The 24,011-nt window shown below is 39.9% G+C and overlaps 1 protein-coding gene across 3 annotated transcripts in view; it reads right to left on the reverse strand.

Annotated features, from left to right (window-relative positions):
• Positions 1 to 24,011, reverse strand: part of ZNF423 (zinc finger protein 423) — a 354,629-nt gene that overhangs the window by 31,924 nt on the left and 298,694 nt on the right. For all 3 annotated transcript variants that reach the window (XM_042437934.1, XM_042437933.1, XM_042437935.1), the window contains 2 exons: positions 8,631 to 8,762; positions 7,737 to 7,852 (listed from right to left, as the gene is read on the reverse strand). In XM_042437934.1, the coding sequence (XP_042293868.1) occupies positions 7,737 to 7,852; positions 8,631 to 8,762 (248 nt within the window). The remainder of the gene's footprint in view (positions 1 to 7,736; positions 7,853 to 8,630; positions 8,763 to 24,011) is intronic.

The raw sequence follows: 24,011 nt of genomic DNA on the forward strand, positions 1-24,011 counted from the left end.
TACCCAGTCAAATACTATTTTGTGAACAAGTGCAGAAAGGTAGGTCTGGGATGTGGGCAGTGAATGTAGGTTTTTGCTGGCCATTTGCTTATACTCAGCCACCACACAGTTGCTGTTTCACCAAATAGTTATGGAAGCTGCAAATGAAACCTTGCAATGAAGGGAGAAAGTTACAAACCCTGAACAGAAACTGTGGCATAGGGGAAGAGGGTCACTGATTTAGGATGCATTATGAACTGATAAGCAAGATCCCCTTACAAAAAGTTGTTGTTGTGTGCCTTCAAGTCCTTTTTGATTTATGGTGACCCTAAGATGAACCTATAATGGGTTTTTCTTGGCAATATTGGTTCAGACGATGTTTAACATTGTTTTCTCCTTAGGCTGAGAGCATGTGACTTGCCCATGATCATTCAGTGGGTTTTACGGTCAAACAAGGAATTGAATTCTGCTCTCCAGAGTCATAGTCCAACACTCAAACCCCTACACCATGCAGGCTCTCACAAAATGTTGTAAGAGATTATTTGTTGATATAACAGTAACATCAACAAGTGAATGGTATCATGGACATATTTTAATATCCAATCCTGGATTCTTGTCTTTTTGTGTCACAAAGAAACAGAACTCTGAGCAGGGCTATGCAGACAGCAGCTGGCTCATTTCTCAAGGACTTCCCCAGAGTATTCTATGCACTGCAGCAAAGTAAATGGATTGCCACCAGGGATAGAGTTGGAAAGGGATACAACCTAAATCTGGCCCCAGCTTTTGGCAGTCAACAATTGGGCCCCCACTAAAGAGACTCCTTGGGGATGCAATCCATAGTACCCACTCTAAGGGAGGTCTCTTCAATTTATTTATTTCAATAATACTTCATCAGACATTTCTATGTAATATATTAAAAGTGTCATAACAAATTACACCACTATAATTTATAAAATATCACTTATAAAATATGAAAAAGTAGTCAGGTATCATACTAATCAGGCAGGAAAAAACATCATAAAAAGAATAGAATCGGAAACAAGGAAGAAAAAAGGATCAGCAGAGCAAATGCTATGTAGAATGACTCTAGAATTCTTTTGGCACAAATATAACTTCAACATTGGCAGTTGGCAGAAGTGATATAATACCAGGCTCTTTCATGCATCCCCTGGTCAAACTTAATAAGGGGCATTTTGGTATACTGCATATTTATAAAGAAGATATCAGATTTATAATCTATACTATAAGTCTTTTTTAAAAAACATAGGGACCCGTACAGCTGCTTCTGGTCACTTTGGAGGTATGCTGTTTAAATGATGTACTGTATGCATCCTAAGAGTCCAGAAGCCGCACCAAAGCCGTGATCCAATCCTAAGTACTGGAGCGTGACTTTGGTGTGGCTTCCGGACTCTTAGGATGCATGCATCATTTAAACAGCATAACTCCAAAGTGACCTGAAGCAGCTTTATTTTGTCCTGTCTGTACGGGGCCGTAGATACAAAAAATGTGGCCTGTCACTTAAGAGTGGTATAGCAAATAATAATACTAATTTTTTTCTTAAAACAGTCTAATAATCCAGTTTAGCACACGAAAACCATTTTTGCTTAGCTTATTGAGACAATGATTGGAGAGCAGAAATTTTCAACATCCAGTGTACAAAGTTGCGTATTGAGTAACATTCTTCCCAAACCATTTGCTTCCGATAATTTTCCTGTGCTTTCACAATAGCAGCAGGGTTCTCTATGTTTAGCAAACCCAGTTTTCCTTCTCTTCACATGCAAATAGTCTCTCAATATAGTAAAACGAAAGTCTGAAATACAGTTTAGTCACAACTAGGGTAGACCCATTGAATCAACTGCTGAATTGTGAGTCAGCACACAGGTAAATCCCAATGATTCAGTGGCTCTATTATAGTTGAGACTGACCATAGGGCTGAGGCCTAAAGTTCCAATCCAGAGCTTGGAAATAATGTGCAATAACCTCTTCTATGATGGCGTAACCAATGGCATTAACTTTATACAAACACACAACAAATAGTAATACCATTTTGAGTTGATGTAGCATTTACAGTGTTTGGTTTTGCACTTTTTAAAAGAGCAACTAAAAAGGAACAAGCTACTAATACACCAATCTTTAAATACAAAATAATGCAAGAGAGTTGATTATTAAAACTAAAAAGTAATGGCAATAAGTTAAAAGATCTGTCAGGTAATCAGAAATAAATTATTTATCAATAGTAACATCTCAGTTACTGGCATAATCCTAGATTGAGGTTAAACTGTGTGGAGACCTTTGACGGAAAGCAAGCTATACTGGCAGAATAGCAAATGTGTCATTGCCATGTCAGACAGACTGTTGAGCTTGCACTGGAAATGGTGATCATTCAACTGCCTTGGTGGTAATGTGAATATAGGATTGCTCTATAAGGTTACAATCCCATGGTCACTTATCTGGCAGTAAATCCTATTTACCTCCTTGGAATATCTTTAAAAAACTTGAATAGGATTGTGCTGCATGTGCTTCTGGTGATGGATTTTCAAGTGAAATCTATACAAAGAGCAAGTTGGATGGCTGTAGGGAGATGAATGAAAGCAGCTATGGATCAATTTGTGAGAGAGATAAGTAGAAATCCTGCCTTTATTCAAAAGACTTGCTTTTGTCTCTCTCTTGTATGAATAGGGATAAATTCAATTTAAATTTAACTCAAGAGCTAAGTAGACATGCTCCCAGGGTCATTAAATACATCCCAAAAAGAGCCATAGAAGAATTAGTGATAGCAAAGTATTACCGATTATGGGTAAATATGCTTCCACTAAGTGTGATAAGTACTTTCCTGGAAGAAGATTTATCATCTTATTTCAGGTGTTTAAAGTCCTGAATTGATCTTATTGTATAGCTGAAGAAAGCTGTAATACTTATTTTATGACAAAATTGACTGGCTATCTTTTTATACTCACACATATGCCAAATTTTCAGGAGATATGTTTTAGTTTCTAAATAGATGTATGTTTGATATTTGTTTCACAAAATATTAATTTTTTAGACCAAAATGATCCCCAGATATGGAAAACCCACCTTCGGCCCACAAACACTGGATCTCCTATTCTGGGCATTTACAAAAAGAAGCTGAACACCTCCCTCCTGGGGTTTAGTTGGAGATACTGCATTGAACAGAGGGGTGGACTTCAAAACTATAATTGTATAACTATGAAGATTTTCACACCGGCGCTTACCGTGGGTTAAAAGCTGGTAAAACGCCGATAAAATGTTCCTGAAGCGCAAGAGTGTGAAAGCCAGTCGTGCTTCTGAAATGTCAGTGAAGCGTCCCCTCATCCGTACCATGCTTGAATCGTTCATGGAGCAGCCATTTCCTATTAACAAGAACTTTGCACTAATAGGAAATGGCTGCTCCGTGAATGATTCAAGGACAGTAGAGGCAAGGGGAACGCTTCACTGACGTTTCAGAAGCGCAACTGGCTTTCACACCCTCATGCTTCAAGAACATTTTACTGGAGCTTTACCAGCATTTAACTGTGTAAAAATCTTCTATGATTCTATGACTAAATGGATGCCAGCATTGTGTTTCAGCACTTGCAGACTCAAATGTTGGCCCATCCACACTTAGGTGCTGATAGCAGAGTTACCTTCACTCAAAATCCTGTTCTAAAGCCATCCAAATCATGCTTACATGACTGAAACCAACAGACTGCAATAACAAGGAAGCAACCAACAATGCAATCCTATACATGTCTACTCAGAAGTAAGTGCAGTGGTCCCTCCACATTCACTGGAGTTAGGGGTGAAGGATCCCCCATGAATGTGGGAAAACTCGAAATATAAAAACACTATTCTTTTTACCTGAGAGACACCTTTCTAGGAATCTCTAGTCCTCCAGTGCAAGTCTATAGTCAACATCTTCCAGAGGATGATCATAGAATCATGCCAGAGGACCTACAAATGCCTAGAGAAATGTTTTCTCTAGGAACGTCTATGTTCTCCAGCACAACTCTATTGTCAATCTCTGGCAGAGTTGCGCTGGAGGACCTAGAGATTCCTAGAGAGAACATATTAATCAAAACTGCAAATAACCAAATCCATAAAAGTCAAAGCTGCACATGTGGAGGGCCAACTGTACTATTGTTTCAAGGGAGCCTTGTTCCAGGAAAATCTGTTCAAGACAGTGGTCTAAGATTTAAGATCAGCACTTGCTCTCATTAACAAATTTCTGTTATTAAATTTTGTTAAATTCCACAGCACTTAGAAATATGCATTTTGGTAATAGGCCAGCTGATGTTAAAAAAAAAATCAATGCAGTGACCCAAAGAAATGTCTGTGCTCTTATTAACAATGCTGGCATTTTTGGCCACTAGTGAGACACAAAGAAAAAGCAAAGGGGAAAATCCCTTCCCCATTTGTTTTTTTAAAACATAAATCTTGTCGTGTGTTTTTTTCCAGCCACAGCATTGGATTTCTTGAAACCAGGCGATGCAGAAGCAAAGAAACAAAACAAAACAAAATCTGCTGACTTTATTAAAATATTAACAAGGTATAGTTATAACTTTTGTACACTTATGCAAATGAGATTGCCAGAACAAGGGGAAGGAAGAGGATCCCCCCCGGGAGAAAGAATATAAAATCAACAAAGTGAAAAGATCAACCATCCCTTCTGCAGCATGACAGCAAGACACAAGAGGCATCCGCTTGGGAATTGGAGAAGATAAATTAAAAAAAAATACACACACATGCACACCCCTCTAAAGTTTAAGTACATCACACTTTATAAAGCTAATAGATTTAAATGAGGCAGAGCGCACCATTCCATAAAATCATAATATTTACCAGGGGGCTGCAGGAACATTTGGAAGAAGTGTTCATCACATAAAATATATATGATGGGGAAGGCTAAGAATGAAAATGTTTTGGTTGTGTGTGTCCCTTATTTTTTTTTTTTTTAAGTTGGTGCAGAATTTCAGGAAAGATGCAAGTTTAGAAGGACAAGTGCATTTTTTAAACAATGAAAAAAGTAAAAAAGTGTAGCCCTGTACTTCATGCTGAAGGTCGATACTCCAGTTTTTGAGGGTATTTTATCTACAACTGCTGTTACTAAGCATGATCAAGTGCCCTGAAATCTCCTTATATTAAGAGCCAAAACCGCATCTGTTCAGCCACAGATTGCTGTAACAGGAGGGTGCAGGCATCCAAGAGGGAGTTTCCAGAGTCCTTGTGCCTCAGGCTGGCCTACGGTATCTGCCAGCATCAGGGGAGCATGGACTGCAGCTGTCACTGCCACCCCTACTGAGAAATTGAATTGCAGGTTTTTACCTGTATATGTAGATGGCAGTTCTGCCAGAGGTTAAGGAGTCTGAGCCAGAGCATTTGGGCTACTCCCAGGTGGGTCACTGGATGGAGACAACTGCACCTCTTTCAACATAATGTCCATCATACATAATGCCCATATATAATTCCCAGAGTGAGTAGCAGAAGGCACTTCCAGCTTGTCTTGGGAAGGCAACAGCTCTGGGGCTATAAGCAGCCAAACTACCTAACCAATTTAATCACAATTGCTATTTAATACTAACATAGCACTATGAAACAACAGCCACTGTTGTAACACTGTACCTGTGTTATAACCCTTCAGGTGGCAGGGGCATGGGGTGTGTGGTTAACATGTCTGTATACTGCTTAGTATATTTAAGGAAGGAAGGAAGGGAAACCCCCTCCATGCAGAAAACGGACACATCAGGGAAAAGGCCAGGTCAAATCCCCTTCTTGCTGACAACTAGGGTTTTTTTTTTTTTTTTTTTTTTTGCAAAGGGGAGATGATCATGAACATTCTGCCATGTGAACTTCTCTTGTAACTTGATGCTGGCCAGCACCAAGTTCACCACCGTATTTACAGTGTGACAGAACTAGGCCTTAGGTTTATGACTAGGGCTTGCTAGATCAGTCTACTGATGGCCCATGTCAACTTCACATCCACACATGTATAAATCTGAGCAGCGTCATGTCCACATTTTTTATTAACAAATGGCAAACATTGTATTTGCACACGTTTATACAAAAAATGCATTTTTGCAGAGCACCTTCAAATTGTTTCTGACTTATTGAGATCCTTACCGAGGCTGAGAGAGTATGACTTGCCCAAGGTCACCCAGTGGGTTTCCATGTCCAAGTGGGAATTCAAACCCTGGACTCTCAGGGTCTTAGTCCAATACCCAAACTACTTAACTATGCTGGCCCTCCAAAAATGTATAAATATAAATTTATCAACAGATTTTGTCATAATGGATACCTTTCATTTTTTTTTTAATGTCCAAACACCAGTTATGTCTGATTTTTGTACTTTGGAGGAACTGAGAACTACACAGCAAAATGTAAAGGTTAAATCACAAGAATGACTGGTCTGGGAAGTGTAGATCAGGTTGATTTACTTCAAATTAGAGACCAAATCACAGAGTTCCCCTATTATTAGTCAGTCCTGCCCAGCTGGCACTAAATGAGACCCAGCTGGATCAAGTGGAGATGTCCTCTGCTTTGTAAACACCAAGTTCCCAGAAGTCAATGAAAATCAAAGCAGAAAGGAGGTACACACTTTTTTTCTCAGACTCTTTAATCTTGCCTTGGTTTATATGTTTCTGTGACCATTTATGACCCTTACTTTCAAGCTGGGTGCCTGCCTACCCAAGTTCTTCCACCCACTTTTCCCTACCTATGAGGGATGTCTTAGAGAACCGGGTATGTTTAGCTTGCATATGAGAAGACTGAGAAGGGACATGACAGCCCCACCAGAAGGAATATCATGCAGAAGACAAAACAAGCACACTTTCTCTTACTACACAGCCTTGGACACAAACCAGCAAATTCAAATTGCATAAAAAGAGATTCCATCTAAACATTAAGAAGAACTTCTTGATTGCTGTTCAATAGTGGAATGGACTGCCTAGGAGAATGGTGGACCTGTTACAAGGCTTTCACTGGAAAGCTTTAAACAGAGCTTGGATGGCCATTGCTCAAGAGTGTTTTAGCCGTATATCCTTCTCATGAAAGAGACAGGGTAAGATGGCCTTTGAAATCCTTTTGAATGCAACGACTCTATCATGTCTCTGTTGGCAGCCAATGGCATGTCTGTAAAATTGATATGACCTTTCCTCTACCATGGACTTCAATCTTATCTAAATGTACTTCCTGAACCCTGATCTCTTTACTTGTCAATCGCACCTAATGAAAAAATATGATGAAACAAACAAACATATTTTCTTGATCTTGGGTTTTAATTAGGAGTCACTGTTGCCCTCATTCCACTTTCATCTTCCATTTTAATGTGCACACATATAAAGCATAAGGTGGGGAAAAGAAGAGATGGAGAATGTCAAAATGTTTGTTGAGTTTTTGTATGCTAATCTTTCCTTAAATTATTAACCAATAGAAAGAAATTATTTACATTGTGCTCGGCATGGACGTGGCAGTATGTCGCAACGCATACTGTCAAAGGAAATCCTCAGAGCAAATGATTAGAGTTGTCAGGTCTTATTTATTTATGTGGCCCATGCTCAGAGGACCTGGTTTTTTTACTGCACCCAGAGAGGGAGGAAGAGAAAGATAGGAGACATTTTTGATGTTGTAGGGAAAGGAGGGGGAAGAGAGGAAAGAGTTCTGAACGCTCACTCCAAATGCAGCTATTTCTCACAGACAACAATGACAGAAACAAACAATAGAGGTTTGCATTTAACCCTTTAAAAAGAAAAAAAATGTTGTACCTGAAGTTCGGTCTGAAAGAAGAACTTCTGTGGGCACTGGGAACAATCGTAAATTTTATCCTCTTGCCCATGGACAGCAAAGATATGCTGCTGCAATTTATTTGCCTGTACAAAAACTAGAAAAAGAAAAAGAATGATGTTATCAGAGACAAAGAGCATGACCAGCATAGGCAAATTCACCTGGCTCATCTGTCCATATTGCAAGGCTACCTATCATTCTTATGCCTGGAGATCCAGAGCAAGTTGTTGCTTCATATCCTTTCACCCCATCTTGTCTCATTTAATTTATTTATTAGTTACAGACTGACTTCAAACCAAGTTAGCTATATTAACCACAGTTAGTGTTATTTACAGAAATATGGAATGACAACAGAGGATCATCAGAGGAGGCATATGGTTGCACCAGTGAGCAGGGCCAGCCTGCATTGCTTCACAGTGCCCTCTAAACACATCCATTCAACACATGAGAGTGGTTGTGTGTGCTACCCTCTCATGACTTGTTTTAGAGAGGAAGAGGTAAGATTGGGCATAAACAACTTGTCCAAAGAGCCAGCAAGGCCAAGGATAATGAGGAATCTGAATCCACCTCCCACATATAGATCCAAGAGCAAGCCAAGCTGTGAATCATTATATAAATACCATTCAATAAATGCTCATAACAGAAGGTTTAATCGCCTGTGGAAAATGCTGCATGGTATGAGAAATGGAGGAAGCAGGGGAAAGCCCTCCTTCTTGGTAGCTCCAGTGTGAGAGATGATATTCTAAAGCTTCCTTAGTAGAAAGTCCCCCTCCCTTTCTTCCAAGGAAAGGAATACTGCATTTTAAAACTCCCCAGTGTGTCATTTCTGGATCAAGCCATGCACGCTGAGGCTTGTCTGGGGCCGACTGTCTTACCTGTAAAACAAACAGGGCATTTGAATGTGCCTCCCATCCCCTCGAAGCTGTGCTCAATCAGGTGACACAGGAGCTTTGCCGGAGAGTCAAACATCTGGTTACACAGCTTGCACTCATGATTGATGCCTTCCTCTGCAAGGTTCAAATGATACAACTTGTTAGTGACACAGCAGATTAGCGTCTGAAATGCAGTAGTCGGCGAGAAATCAAGAGTGCTGGATTGCGCAGCTTCCGGGACCCTGCAATAATGCTATTTCTGTGGAGCCCACCCTTACAAAAACACGCCATAGTGAGCTTGTACAGTGCATTCAGGTGTGCAGCCGCAAGTCAAATTTGAGGGGCATTTCTATTTTCAGATGTGATGAAAGTGACATTGTGATCAAACCACCAGTAACATACACTCTGGTTTCCCCAGGCCAATGATACATTACTCTTTGTGCCTGCATACCGAAAACACATAGAACATCACTGCTCTGGGCATATAATACATAAATATATATTATTAAGAATACTGAAACCACATCAAACAGCAAAGGTAAAGCACAAGAGTTCAGGTAAGGCCACCAAAGAGGATATAAAATTGACACCTCCTGCTCCATTTGAATTGCTGCATACCCAAGACAGAGAAGATGGGAATGGAAAGGGAAAAAAACATAGCCCAGAAAGGAGGATCTCAGCCAGGTAAAGGTCTGTTTTTCAGTTCAAAATGTGGCAATTAACAATAATTTCTTTCCATCCTGTGTGTGCTTTTGGCATTAGTTCATATGGAACTGTGGGCGACTTTTTACATCAGCTATGGAAAGGTTGCTGAATGTTCTGCAGATTATCAACAAGCTAAGCAAAACAAGAAGAAAAAGTAGCAAATGTGTTTGCTTTTGGTGGTCCCAAGGAGAACAGCAGTTTAGGGTGAGGGTAGATGGGTGTGCTTTTCATTACTACTGGGGGAAGGTTGTATCTTGGGCTTCCTGGCATCCATTCCTCATATCTGCTTTAAAAAAAAATAAATCAAAGAAGAATTGTGCAATAATAAGAGGTTTAACCTGCTTTGTTTCTTTGAAGTACAGTATACATCCTGTACTGAAGAGATAGGTTACTCTTTTAGTTTGGATTTTGAAGATGTAATTTTAAAAGTAGCTTGATTCTCCAAAGGTACAAGTGGTTGCAATAGAAGCAGCCACCTGCAGGAAAGGTCTTTATACCCAATCTGTATGTCCAGCCTTTGAATCTGAATTCAAACATTTTTCAAAGTATTTTTCCAAATGTTAGGCAAATGTTATGATCTATAAAGAATAATCAAACTAGAAATACTTATCCTGCGCCAAACAGGACCAAAGGATGTGTTGCTGTGCAGAAATTCAAATGAAAGCATTACAGTTTAAAACACATCTGGTCAAAGGTGAACAGAAGTGGGACGCAAATGTAGCTCTATGCCCACAGGTCCTTCGCTGTTTGCAAACAGGCTAACTATTGAATGTGTCCTTCTTCAGAGTAAAGTTTTATGTTAAAATGAGAAAACTCTTCCCCTGTGATCAAACACATAGCAGGATGGATTGTGGAGAGGTTTTGACTTTATGGTTCTATTCATCCACGGCTGCTTTGAGGTTGGATTCTATGGTGGAACATCAACCATCCAAAATGGCTTTCAGGTCTCCAGGCAAGTCATGCTCCTGCAGATGCCACTCCCACATGTATTTTATATTGTTTGGTTGCAATTAGAAGGCCAGCTATGAAACAGGGCCTTCAGTGTGTAAATATATCTTAATAATGCAACAGCAACAGACCCTTTTGTGAGAGCCACAGACATCACAAAGAATAATTATTAGGGGGTATTCTTTCCCACCACCCATTTTCTATTGTGAAACTCTAGGTCGTGTCAGGACCATGTGGCACACTGGTCTGAAAATGACATGGATGTGGCCACTAGGTGTAACTGGAGCAGAAGTTACTACAGTTCAAGTGGCAGGTGCATGAGGCAGCATTTGGTGAGCTGTGAATCATGGGAAGTCTGATGCAACATACACAGTAGGTGAAATCAGCCAGCAATGCATCATGGGTAGTATTCTGATGCAACAGGTGCTGGGTATGAAACCAGCCAGATCCTGCTGTCCAGGGATTCATTTCCTCAGGCTGGGAGCTCAAGGCTGCAGCCTGTGCATGGGAGGACATTTGCCTGCAGTTCAGAGGCTTTGCAAAACCTTCGCTGTTCGCAGACCTTCTTCTAGGCGTCCTCCTGCCTATGTACATCAACTCTGCATGTGGTCCTAAGAGACACAGCTCATCTCTCTACGTCCTAAAAGGTCACACATCAAGGAAGGATTCCCAGGTGGTACCCTCTCCAAACACTGGGACCCAGGCTTGCTAAACTTCAGCAAAGGAGCTGCAATCATGTGACTCAAATCATGCCCTGGGAGTATGTGTTATTTATGATTTACATTTTTCACAAACGGAGGAACAGGACAGAGATGAATACAATGTATAGCAATTAAATGTAATAGAGAATTAATTCCCAATTCGGATGAGAACCGAACCATCATTATCATAGAATCACAGAACTGAATGGGCCATTGAATCCATCTCCTTGCTTAGTGTAGCAACTCCAGCTAGACCATTCCCAGAAGGTAGTTGCCCAGTCTCTTTTCGAAGTCATTCAGAGAAAGTGAACCCAGCACTTCTCTAGGTAATTGGTTCCATTTTTGAACCATTCTACCATCAAGAGGTTCCTTCTTCTAATCAAATAAAATCTACCCTCCTCTTACTTAAAACCATTACATCTGGTTCTACTTTCTGATGGTGGCCATTGAGGTATTTGAAGTTGTGCAGCCATGTCACTCCTCAGTCTTTTCTTCACCAAGCTGAACACGTCCAACTCCCTTAACCTTTCCTTACAGGTTTTGTTGTCCCTACCTCTTATTAACTTTTTTGCCCTTCTCTGAACCCATTTCAACTTGTATATATCCTAATTTAAATGAGGTTCCCAGAACTGAACACAGTACTCCAGATGAGACCTGACTAGTACAGAATATATTGGGAGTATTTCTATGATTCTATTAATGGAGGCTAAAATGTTGCCTTCTTTGCTGCAGCATCACACTGCTGGCTCATGTTCACCTTATGATCAACAATAATGCCAAGGTCCTATCCACATGTACTTCTGCTAAGCCAAGTATCCTCCATTCTATCATCGTCATTATAATTGTCAGCAACATCGCTATAGTGGTTTTTGAATGTTCAAACAACTTTATATACATCATCCCAATGAAATCCTGACAACAGCTATATAAGGCACAACAATATAATAACCCCATTTTGCAGATCAAGGGTGAAGGAAGAGAGCACACAGCTCTTGCTCCTAGCTGTCTCAGACCAGTGACTTCATCCTTCAACGCTCAGCCCCTTATCTGCTATTCTGAACCAGCTCTCACCATAAACCAAACAACTAAATAAGTGTTCGGCAATTATATTCCCAGTTTCCACATGTTTGGTTAATGCTAATTGTATACCATTTTGGGCTGAGTCTGGAAGTATTCCAAACAGTTAAAGCCATGGCAAACAAAACTCAAACAAAAAGTAATAAAAATATAATAGGTTCCCGCAGATGTGGAAATTCATGCCACTGGAGGCAAGACCTTTTGATTTGCAAATCCACTTCTGAATTATAAGACCCTCTTCTTACTGGTGGGTTTTTTGTTGCACTCCCACAGGAGTCCATTATACATTTTCTATGTCAATGAAACCATCTAGCAAGAAATAAAAAAGTGGAAAAGTGGGGGAGAAGGGGGGGGAGTACTGTAGTTCAGCCTGGAAAGTATTTTACTTTTCAGTACATCTGAAAAGAACACCTAAATACACATAGAAATTGCTGGTATCATTTCAGTGATATGCTATGGCCTCAGGATGACAGCCAGTGCTGAGTACTGATTAGTGAAACACTACAACTAGGTACCCTAAAAGCACCACAGCCTATATGATCTTGGAAACTAAGCAAGGCCAGTCCTGGTTAATACTTGGAAGGGAGACCATCAAGGAATACCAAGTTACGTTGAGTATGTTTCTGAGGAAGGAACTGGCAAAGCCACCTCTGAGTATTCCTTGCCTAAGGAAACACTATGAAATTCATGAGGTCTCCATAAGTCGACAGACAACTTGGAGCTACAAAAATACACACAACCGATTAGACCCAAGTTCAAATCCCACTTCACTGAAGTCTACGAAACCTTATGCTACCAACTTTTTAAATTTCAGTTAGTCTCACAGCATTGTTATGATGATTAAATGGGTGTAAGGGAGAATGATATGTCTTTCTTGAAAGAAAGACAGAATATGAATGTAATAATAAAATAAATACAAACTCTAAGAGTAGGAGCATGTAGGTCATTGCAGAAAACTTTTCTTCTATAAGACAATGATTGTCACAAATGTGTTGAAGTAACCTTTAACGGTGCTAACAATGGAGTGGTTGAACATGAGGTGCAGGGATACCCAGATATTGCCATTCTAATCATTTCACATATGGGAAGGAACGATGTTGGAATGAAGGGGAGCTAAAGGCAAGCAGACAAGCATCCAATCTAATAGGCGAATTATATGCAACCCCTCTCATTTTTAGCATAAAAAGCAGATTTCCACCACTCACTGTGCCATCCTTTCCATATTATTCTCCTTAAGCTCTCAATCTGCTCGTGGATCTATTGATTCAATGCTGAACAAACACTGCATCAAATCACAGATTCTTAAGGTCTCTGTCTCTGTCTCCCAAGTTCAGAATAATAAGCATTAATTTTACACTTCATTTCTTCACACAAAAGAGAGAAAGATTGAGAGTGTGTGTGCGTAAGAGAGAGAATGAGGAGAGAGAACGTGGTCCTTGTTTAAAACAAGTAGGCCTGCGGGATTTTATCAGGCAGAAACTATGTCAGGCCAAAAGAGGAACAGAGCGCTTTGTGTAAAAGTATCGTGGGGAGATGATAGTATTCTGTAATGTTCCCGGTACCTACTTTTGTCTCCAAAAGCATTTGATCCCTGGCAGACACATATACTTATTTCCATACAGGTCTTGAGGGAAAGCCGGTAGGAAGGAGAGCTTATTATCTGAATCCTGAAGGTGAAACCTGGGTGGTGCCCACTGATGCTAAAGGCAGGGATAGGGATGCATTTGGAGGTACATAATTTACTGCCTGTTAGTAAGGATTAGTGAGTTGTTCTGACCCGGTTGAACTGCAGTGGTGAAATTTGGCTCCTATTGTTCTTGAGTTCAAATGCATTTGCATGGTGTTGATAGGACTGTGTTTCGCAGTACTTCCTAGTATACTCACTCACTTTGCCTTGACTGATACTGTGACACCACACCTTGGTGTTCAAGTTATTCCAACGGCAGAAATGTGCACCCGATACACATTACATCAAGACTCGATACATGGAAGAGTGGTGGCAATAAATTATGTCTGGCAAGATATCTATATGATTAGTAATATTTGGACCCCATGTCCATGTAGCAACTGCAGCTCTAACTGCAAACTATATGAAAGGCAGTATAAAATGAACAACACCACATATGAATTGACACCAGGTGACATGCTGGCAAGCTAAACAATAAAGTAGAGATGTGTGCAATTAAGAAAAAGACAATCATTTTTACTGCTATTTTAAAAACGAAAGAAAATGATTTTCCTCTCCAATTTCATTTAATAAAGAAAAGGGCAATATAACCCTCTGCCTTACTGTGAAGACATTTAAAACAACCTGATACTCATTTTTTACACCAGTGTGTAAATTCCCTCACAGAACATGCAATTTCTGCTTCATTGCAACAAATTAGTGCAATGAAAGTGGACACATTTTAGTTGTGGAAGTGAAGCATATAAATCCCTTCACTACCTATATGCAAGGGTAGTGCATATGAATGCAAGGATACTGAAATTTGGTGCAACCAAACATTAGATATTATTCTTTCCCCCTCACACACCCCATACATACCAAATGCTTCTCATCCCATTATCATGTCCGCTATGTTTTCTCTGCAAAGGGGCTAATGAATAAAACTGTAATTGGTACCCCAACAGACCTGTGGAAGTGTATCAGTTATGGTAAAGGAGAATCTTTTGATTTGGTTAACTCCTTTCCGAGATTATGAATATAGCAAAGGAGAGTGGAAATAAAACATTTTAAACCCATTAATTTTAAGCAAGCAAACACTACCACCATGCCTCACCTCCTAACCTCAATGCACAATAATTCCACAATACATGTGTTCGCTGTCTGCAAATGTTATAGGAGCATGAGTGAATGAAATCAGCTCCTTTCATAAAGGAGTCTCTGCCTCGCTACAGAAGCCTGAATGAGGAAAGCACTCATTTCACACTCCAGACAGACAACACAATTACAGTATTGATTTGTCATTAAACACTGCAGAGAGGATAACAGCACCAAATTCTAGGCAAAGGGCCGTTTAGACTGTCGGCAAGAAAGCAAGCCTTGGCTCAGCCAATCTAATTGCTGCTGTCATGTAGGAATGTCATTAGTTTCATGTGTCATATTCGAAACCTCTCTTCTGGTGTCACTTCCCATCCCTTACAGAACTTCCAAAATGCTCCGTCAAGATTTCACACCCATACGATCCCATTTAAATAAAGCTGCATACATAGACACACACACACACACACACACACACACACACACACACAAATACGCACACTGTTCCTCTAGAGAACACTCCCCACAGTATCCCTGTGCACAGATGGGAGTCCCCTCTCCATCACATCCCCTCCAAAACATTTTTTCCACCCCAGTGCCTTTGGGAATCACAAATGAATTCGGGTGGTCTTTACGTGGGACCACTGGGACAAAAAGAACTCCTCAGAACTGTACCCTGACAATTAAGGAGCCTGGGTTTTTGAAAAGCATGGGATTGATGGCCCCGACAGCCAAAGCATCACCTGGGGAACTGGGTGTAGTCCTCCGAGGGTTGATGGAGGTCAGTTACTATAGCAACAGAGAATGAGCTCAACCTTGTAACTGACCCTTATCTTTTTTTGATCTGTTGCCCACTTGGGGCCAGAGCTGGAAATCAACTGGAAAATAATCCAGTCACATATCATAAAGAAAACTATCTATACTTATTTATCCAGGTAGAAGCTGAAATCCTTTGCTTGGGCGGTTTTGGTACTCTTAAGTGCCTCCCACTCTTAATGTCTACAGCAAACCTGCATACAAGCAAGTTACACCACAGACAACAGTGTGACCCACCCAATACACACACTGAGAACTGAGCAGTGCTTCATTTATCCTGATTTTTGGTTTGTTTAGTTCATAGAGATTTATAGCCTGCCTTTTGCCTTTCCAAAAGTTCACAAAGTAGCATACAGGAAGAAGAAGAAGACATTTAAATTAATCACTCCCTTCAATAAATTACATTAAACACCTATAGCAACATAAAACAAAGAAATGGGACGCTGAAATAGAAGGTTTAGAGAAATACCTAAGTTTCTGAGAAAAACAATATGCTACTGGAGAATAAATCATACAATTTTTTTCACAGTTGAGAAAATAAAAAATTTTCTTTTTGATGGGCATCAAAACAAGTATTTTGGAGGAGAACATTCAATAAATGGCAAACCACTACAAAGAAAGCCTTTGTCCCAAGGGAAAACCACAACTAATCTCAGAAGGGAAGGCTACCAAATGTCTGTGGTAATACCTCCCTAGGTTTGGCCAGACAGACCTTTGTATTTGAACTGTACTGAAAAACCAGATGGCATAGGACCGCACAGTGTCAGATCACAGAACTTACCAGAGGGATAGATAAGATAGGCTTTTGTAGCAAAACAAACAAAGAGTTCTATGGCAACTTAAAAACTAGCACATTTATTTTAACATAAACATCCATAGACTAAAATAGTGCTTCACTGCTTGTCATTTTTCCCATTGACTACAACTGTTTCCTTATTCCTGGGAACCCATCAAGAATTGCCACCCAATGGCTCAGGGAACACCAGTGCTCCATAGGCCATCACTATGGGTACCATTGGGCTACAGTACACTATAGCATGAAGCAAATGAATGTCTCTCCAAAGCCAATCATCCTGTTGGCATTAAATTAGCAATAAATGAACAATGTATGTAATTGTTATCATCAATATCCTGATCAGGAGGGATCAAATGAGTCAAGTCACTGGAATGGATAACGTAACAGACCATACCAAGATATTAAATAGTGCTGCCTATCTTTTTAGATTTGACACAGAAACACATAACATATCATGATGACAGGCTATTCGGTTCTGATTTTATGTTTTATATTGGAATAAAACATCTTCAAAGAAACTGAAGGTATAACTTGAGAGGTAAAAATGAATATATTGCAATTGCAACAAACATATTTATGAAGTATAGCATTCATTATTATGGGTAGTATATAAACAACATAGGCTTTTGAATCAATTCAAAAATCTGTGTCAATCTGTACTGATTTGAAACTGGATCTGATACTGTTAATAAGGTTTAGTTTCCAATCTTTTTACACTTGGGATCCGCCTCTAGTTCAACTATTTATTTGGGAACCCACTTCATCACTTTCTCTCATCTATCCGTATGGTAATGTCACTGCAGATATGACCCACATTAGGTCAACAGTGTGAACTAGCAATGGCTTCCAACCCACCAGTTGAAGACCACTGAGTATTAAAATGCAGGTTTTTGGGGTCAGATTTTTGACTAAAATTTGTAGACTTATACATGAGTATATGCAGTAATTTTGAGGGGAAAGTGTAGGAAAACCTTCCGGAAGGATATATACTACAGGTTTTATGCTCCACATCCCCATCTATTGTTCTTTGTGGGCATCCCATTTTCTGTTGGCACTGCGTTCTCATAATCTTTGGCCCTCTGTCTTTTAGCTGAAAAAGGATTTTACTTTCAAAAAAACATTTATGTGATCTACGGACACAACACCGATGTCTTACAGGAGCTGAAATTAGTCAATAAAATCTTCTATGCCTGTTTCATTCTTATGACAATTTTACTATTATGTTTTCAAGAGATATGAAAGCTGTCTGTAGTGGTGAGAAACATTACTTTTATGAAAGATGGTAACACTGGGAGTTTGATATGTCTAGATATTGCACCAAAAGGGAAACAAGATGAGCTGGATTTTCAACTTGGTGGTAGAAAAAAGATTAATTCATGATCTTTATACAGATCTACATGTGCCACACTTTCATTCTTTAGCAGGACTGGTCAGCCTTCAAATAGGAACTAAGATGGGAAAACTTTTTCGGAGTGTGTGTGTGAAGATACCCAGAGAGTGAGTTTGCCAATCCTCCTCCCAGTTTTCACTACAGTTAACATGCTGTCTATCATTATCTTGACAGATGTGCTTTGACATGATTGGTCCTGAGAATTAGATGGAATATGGGGAAGAGAAGAGAACTTGCACTTCTCCCTTGTGAAGAGGTGTATGACTTCCAGATGTGGCGAATGGATAAATCCCATACATTAAAATTCATTGTGAACAGCAGAAAGGGATATGGATGCAAGAGCTGGACAGTGAAGAAAACAGATAAAAAGAAAATCAATTCATTTGAGCTGTGGTGCTGGAAAAGAGTGAAGAGGATACTGTGGGCAGCCAAGAAGACAAACAAGTGGGTCCTTGAACAGATCAAGCCTAAAATCTCCCTAGAAGCCAAGATGAGCAAACTGAGGCTGTCATACTTTGGCCACATCTTGAGAAGGCACGACTCATTAAAAAAGACAATAATGCTCGGAAAGGTAAAGGGAAATAGAAAAAGAGCAAGACCGCATGCTAGATGGACAGACTCGATTAGGGAGGGCACCAGTATGAATTTACAGGCCCTAAGGAGAGCAGTGGAGGACAGGAAGTCTTGGAGATGTCTCCTCCACATGGTTGTCATGAGTTGGCATTGAAGGCAGTTATCAACAACATTTCCCTTTCGTTTTCTTGCTGCCGGCAAAGAAGGTCACTTTGCAAGTGGCATTTTTAAAATTGTGTGTGTGTTTGTGTGTGTGTGAGACAGAATATGTGAATGCTTGTGTTTCCTTTTAAATTTGGCAAATTGATACAATGTGTGAATCCTTTTGCTAGATATGTGTATGTAATGGCATTCTGGGGTGGCAGTCAGAGGGAAAGCAAAGAAAGAGGATGCAGGGATGGAATTCTGAGGTGAGGCAGTATTATTATTGTGACAGATTATGCGAATGCTTGTTCTACAGGTTGATATATTTATAGAATGTGCCTGTTTGTGCTACATTTCCCTTTCGTTTGCTTGCTGCCGGCATGGCAGGTCACTCTGCAAGTGGCATTTTTTTTAATGTTTTAACATTCCGAAAAACTTCCTTGCAAACAGAAGGCCAGCACTTCAAACTTTATTGAAGCTATTTGCCCTATTGAGATAGCTTCCTATGTGCAGGGCTTTAATTATTTAACATGGAGGAGATTTCAAAATCATTCCTACCTAGGGTCCAGAGTAGAACTGCCCATTCAGCAAACTCTGCCATTACATCCTCTCATTCTACCAGATTTGTGGACCAGACTAACATGTCAAACCAATGAATAAAAGCTGAAAACTATAACTAGCTATATAAGTTACATCCCATCCTAATGATGAATCATTGCAAGCGTTCAAAGTATTTCTACATATTCAAAAAAAAAAATGATGCACACAATCTCTCTATGTACCAAAATGCAATATTCTGAAAGAGATTACAAAAAATAATTTAAAACTATCAGAGCTACAGTATTTGTATTTTGAATGTTAATTTGACAAAAAGAAGTGCACATGGGGGAATGTTTATAATTAGAACTCCAATAAACTCACAAATGACTCTAGTATTTTATAAGCTTGTTAGGAACAAATCACTCCCTTAGCTTATATTTACTTACTGATGAATCATAAAAGGCCTCAATACACAAAGAGTAAATTCAAAAAAAAGGCTTTCCTCTGGTTTCGTTAACGACAACTGTCCTGAAAACCTTAAAAGCTATAACGTTATTTCTACAGCTCACTTCTCTAATGGATAAGGAACAACCCCTCCCTGCCCCATCCAGCACTGTCACCTTCTCCCCATAACCTTTCACACACACAGGACAGGAATCCTAGTTTGCAAAAAGCACAGAACTAGCATCCTCCTCTTGCCCTTATGTTGCTTGGAGAGCAGTCTTTGGGAGCACATCCAATTGTGCTGATCTGCATAATGATGAAACTCTAGAGGGACTGTTCAGTCTTAAGAGGCATAAAAGAAAAATGCCCACCATCCTCTAAACAAATGTGACTAGACGAACAATGCAAGCTAGGCAGAATCTGAAGATGGAAGCAAATGCATATGGAAGTTGAAATGCAGAAGCTTTGAGACTTAAATAGAGACGGACCAATGCTTGGCCTGAATAAAACTAATTTCCCACCATGAAAATTTGTATTCTAAAAAGGACTGGAACAGCTTGGACCTGATGCAAGAAACTGCCAAGGCTAGAACTAAGAGCTCCTCCTGGCTTTGTGCACACCTGTCTGAAGGGTTGAGTCACAAAGCCTATGTGTTAAATATCTCTATGGAGCAGAGATGGGCACCTTTTTTTGGACAAGAATTATATCCTCTCCAGGTTGGGGGGCATGTTTATGGAGAGGGCAGGAATTAAATGTGGGCAGGATCACTCCTTCTCTCTCTCTCTCTCTCTCTCTCTCTCTCTCCTCCATCCCTTACTCTTCCATTTGCAAATGGCCTTCCTCCTATTCCTATTGCTCTGTCAAATTCAACTCTCCATCCCTTTCCCCTTTCTTTCAGATCCATAGTGTAGAAAGAACTGGCAAAACTTGGCCTGGTGCCAGGAATTGCCAAGCTAGCTAGGAGTGCCAAGGAATTGCCAATCAGTTTCAGGCTGGTTGACTGATTACACTTTTGGACTGCAATACAATACAGTACGATATGTTCTTTAAAACAAATGTGACCATTGAAAACAATAGCTGGAGAAACAGGTATATAATAAAACTAAAACTAAAACTAGCAGAGGGATGTCCACATACATACACAACCACAAACAAAAATTTCCATTTCTTGCCTCTCTCCTTTTTACCAATTTGACTTTCATTTTCTTCCTTTGGAGAGCATTGGTGCTGCTAAACAGAGAGGGCCTATAAAGGTTTTCAGTTCAGGGTGAAATCTACATGTTCATTTGTTCTCTGCTTCTGAGCTACTTGCTTCCACTCTAGGATGTGCCAATTTTCAGAGTTTTCCTGTAGCAGGTGTAGGTTTACTTAAACTTCTCCTATGCAGCTCCAAGCAGTATAAGGCTTGGAGGCAATGTTCCTTACTACCACATCAGAAACTGGTCGCAATGCAAAACAAGATTCTCTTAGGGTGGAAAATGTTCTCTTGCCAATCACAGAAGAAAAGGATAGAAAGGTAGATGGATGAGTTGTGAACCATATGTAGCTGCAAGTCTTAGAGCCTTACCATATGAAAAAGCCAAAACGGACAGTAGCAGCTTTTTCTGTGGCTCTCCGCATGCTGTTGTAGCACTTCTGTTCTCCTCCCTAAGGGATATGGTCAAAAAAGTGTGCCTTTTGTCAAACAAATGTTTCCAGTGCGACAAAAGGCATGTTTTTACAATTGTATCCCTGGGAACGGTCATATCAGTAACTTGTAAACTGCTCTGAGGCCCCTCTTCTTTTTTGGATTGTGTTTGTGGATGTCCAGGTGACCTCATTGTGTTCTTTATGGCAAGCATGATCACCCCTTGATTTAGGGCGAAGGATGACAGCCTGAGTCAAGATTAACAAAATACAGTGCACCCTTGTATGCTGGAGTTTGGTTCCAAGATCCCCCTTGTATAACAAAATCTGTGGATGTCCCATTAAATATAATGACATAGCAAAATGGTGTCCCTTATTTAAAAAATGGAAAATCAAGGTCTGATATTTGAAATTTACACCTTTTTTAAAAAATATTTTCAAACCGTGGATGCTTGAATCCATGTATAAAAAAATCCATGTATAAGAAAGGCCGACCATAACAAGATAATTACTGTGGTTTATTATATCCTGTAGCATAATAAATGGTTTAACAAGTAGTTCCAACCATATAATGATATTCAACCACAGTTATGTCAAACTGCATTGTATAGTATAAACCTGAAGCAACAAAAGAAGACTAAATATCAGCTCAGACTATCTACTTTTCTATCTATCCATCAATATATGAATGAAACCACACCAGGAATCCTAGGAGGTCTGTGGAAAAGACAGAACGCTCTCTTCTAGAAAAGAGAGAAGAGGTTTGGAGAATAGGAGGAGCACAGCGTGGACGTTTCTAAGCTAATTTGGAAACAGCCCCACATAAAATTGGGTTAATTTCCTATGTCCAACAGGCATTCTTCAGATTAATCTGATTTAAGCAGACTGACTCCAGATTGATGGGCATGGGGAGTATGCCCATTATTAAGAAAAAAGTACAGCAGGGTACACACTTGTGAGGGAGGTTAAATCAGAACGTGAACATGGAGGAGTTACTTCCGGAATCTTCCAGCTGATATGAAGACTGACCTGGAGAATTCTGGGAGTTGTAGTGCAGGATGTTTCCAAGCTCCAGTTTAAATTTTGTGTATGTGTGTGTGTTTATGTGTGTGAGTTAGGTTTTCTCAATCCACCTGACTCCCAAATTACCCTGAACTAAGATTCAGTGGGAACCTTTGTGAACTAACACAGTTGCATATGCTCCCACCTTTTCATCTACATTGTGCTCCCCTGGTTTCTGTCTCTCAGTCACAGAAAAATGTGATGAAATGTTGGGAACTGGCTTAGAAGGATAGATAGGTATCTATCTCCGTCTTTATAGAGAGACATATAAAGATGGGCACATCTCAACAGGCTCATAACCAGTATGTTAATACAAGTTGTGTATGGGGAGAAAAGAGCTGGCACAGGGGTATTTTTCAAATAAATGCAAGTAAGTGATCTGCACAGTAATGACTGCATTAGGTAGATTTGTCTGGCACTCTTGTTTGCTAGGTTAAACTATTATTGGGGGTTATCAGAACATGTGTTTTATTAAGCACACACTTAAGGCACCTCGCAAAGCATTACACAAATAAATTCTTGTGGTCTAGAAAAATGGATCCACTTACAGCAGCCATAAAGTTTCTTGTCTACATTCAGCCTTTAGTATTTCCTGCAGATGCTGATGAACGGTACTTCTGTGATCATAGGCATAAGCATATTTTGCTGAAATCAATTCCGTGAAGGAAACAATTTTTTAAACTCAAATTTCCATAAACCTTGCTGTTTCCAGAATCACAATTCAAATAGCATTTCGCATAGACCTGCCAAGTGCCAAATGTCCAGCAGTGGGCAGATCTACTGCGTTTCTTGTGTGTCTATTTCACACTGTCTTTTTTCAGTCCTAATCTGTTATCCTTTTTACTTTTCAGTTTCAGTCACTTTTCATTTGTTATTGCACAGACTATTAAAGATTTTTTCTCCTTGTGGGAAAACTACATGTTCTTATGAAAAAAGAGAGTACAGTCAGCCCGACAGGCTACTGGGTGAATGAGTGATTACATGTTGGACGGGCATTCCCTGCAAGCCTTAAAGTTACATACTTGATAGGTAATGCACCTAGTAGTGAGAGACTCCTCTCACCATTGGGGGGGGGGGTTAGATGATCCCCCTCTGATTAGTCCATAAGCTGCCATGGGTAATAACCCTCCTGTCTCCCCTGACACAGTATAATGTAACATGTTCCTAAGTAATTGTTAATCAACACACTAATAAGATACTCATAGGCAGGCTACTGTGGGGGCTTCACAAGGATTTGGTGTATAATCTGGTAAATAGATAAAGCACCCACAGAGCACAAGAAGAACCTAGATGACATTGGTGGAAGACAGGAAGGCTTAGTGATTGATTGATTGATTGATTGGTCAGTCATGATTATTTCAATGCATTGTCATATAATTGGCTGCTGTTGTCCTATCATGGGGTTTTCTTTGCAAGATTTATTCAGAGAAGGCTTGTCATTCCCTTCCAAGAGACTGAGCGAATGTGACTTGCCCAAGGTCACCCCGTGGGTTTCATGGCCAAGCTGGGAAATAAACCCTGGTCTCCAAAGTCATAGTCCAACACTCAAACCACTGTGCCATACTGGCTTTGCAAAGAATCCTATTGACTACTAATTACAATTTTAGCCTTTCTCTTCATCACCATCACCATCATCACCACTTAATACTTAAACATGTGTTTAAAGACCTCCATATCAGGTGTGCTTTTGTTATGTGTTCCGCATGGTTGGGGGTGGGCAAGATAGATTCTTGTGTGTTTCTTCAACCCTATGATTCTGTTATTATTTTTAGGGGAACTGACTGATTCACACTTACAGTAA

Source organism: Sceloporus undulatus, chromosome 8, assembly GCF_019175285.1.
Source record: "Sceloporus undulatus isolate JIND9_A2432 ecotype Alabama chromosome 8, SceUnd_v1.1, whole genome shotgun sequence".
Lineage (NCBI taxonomy): Eukaryota > Metazoa > Chordata > Lepidosauria > Squamata > Phrynosomatidae > Sceloporus > Sceloporus undulatus.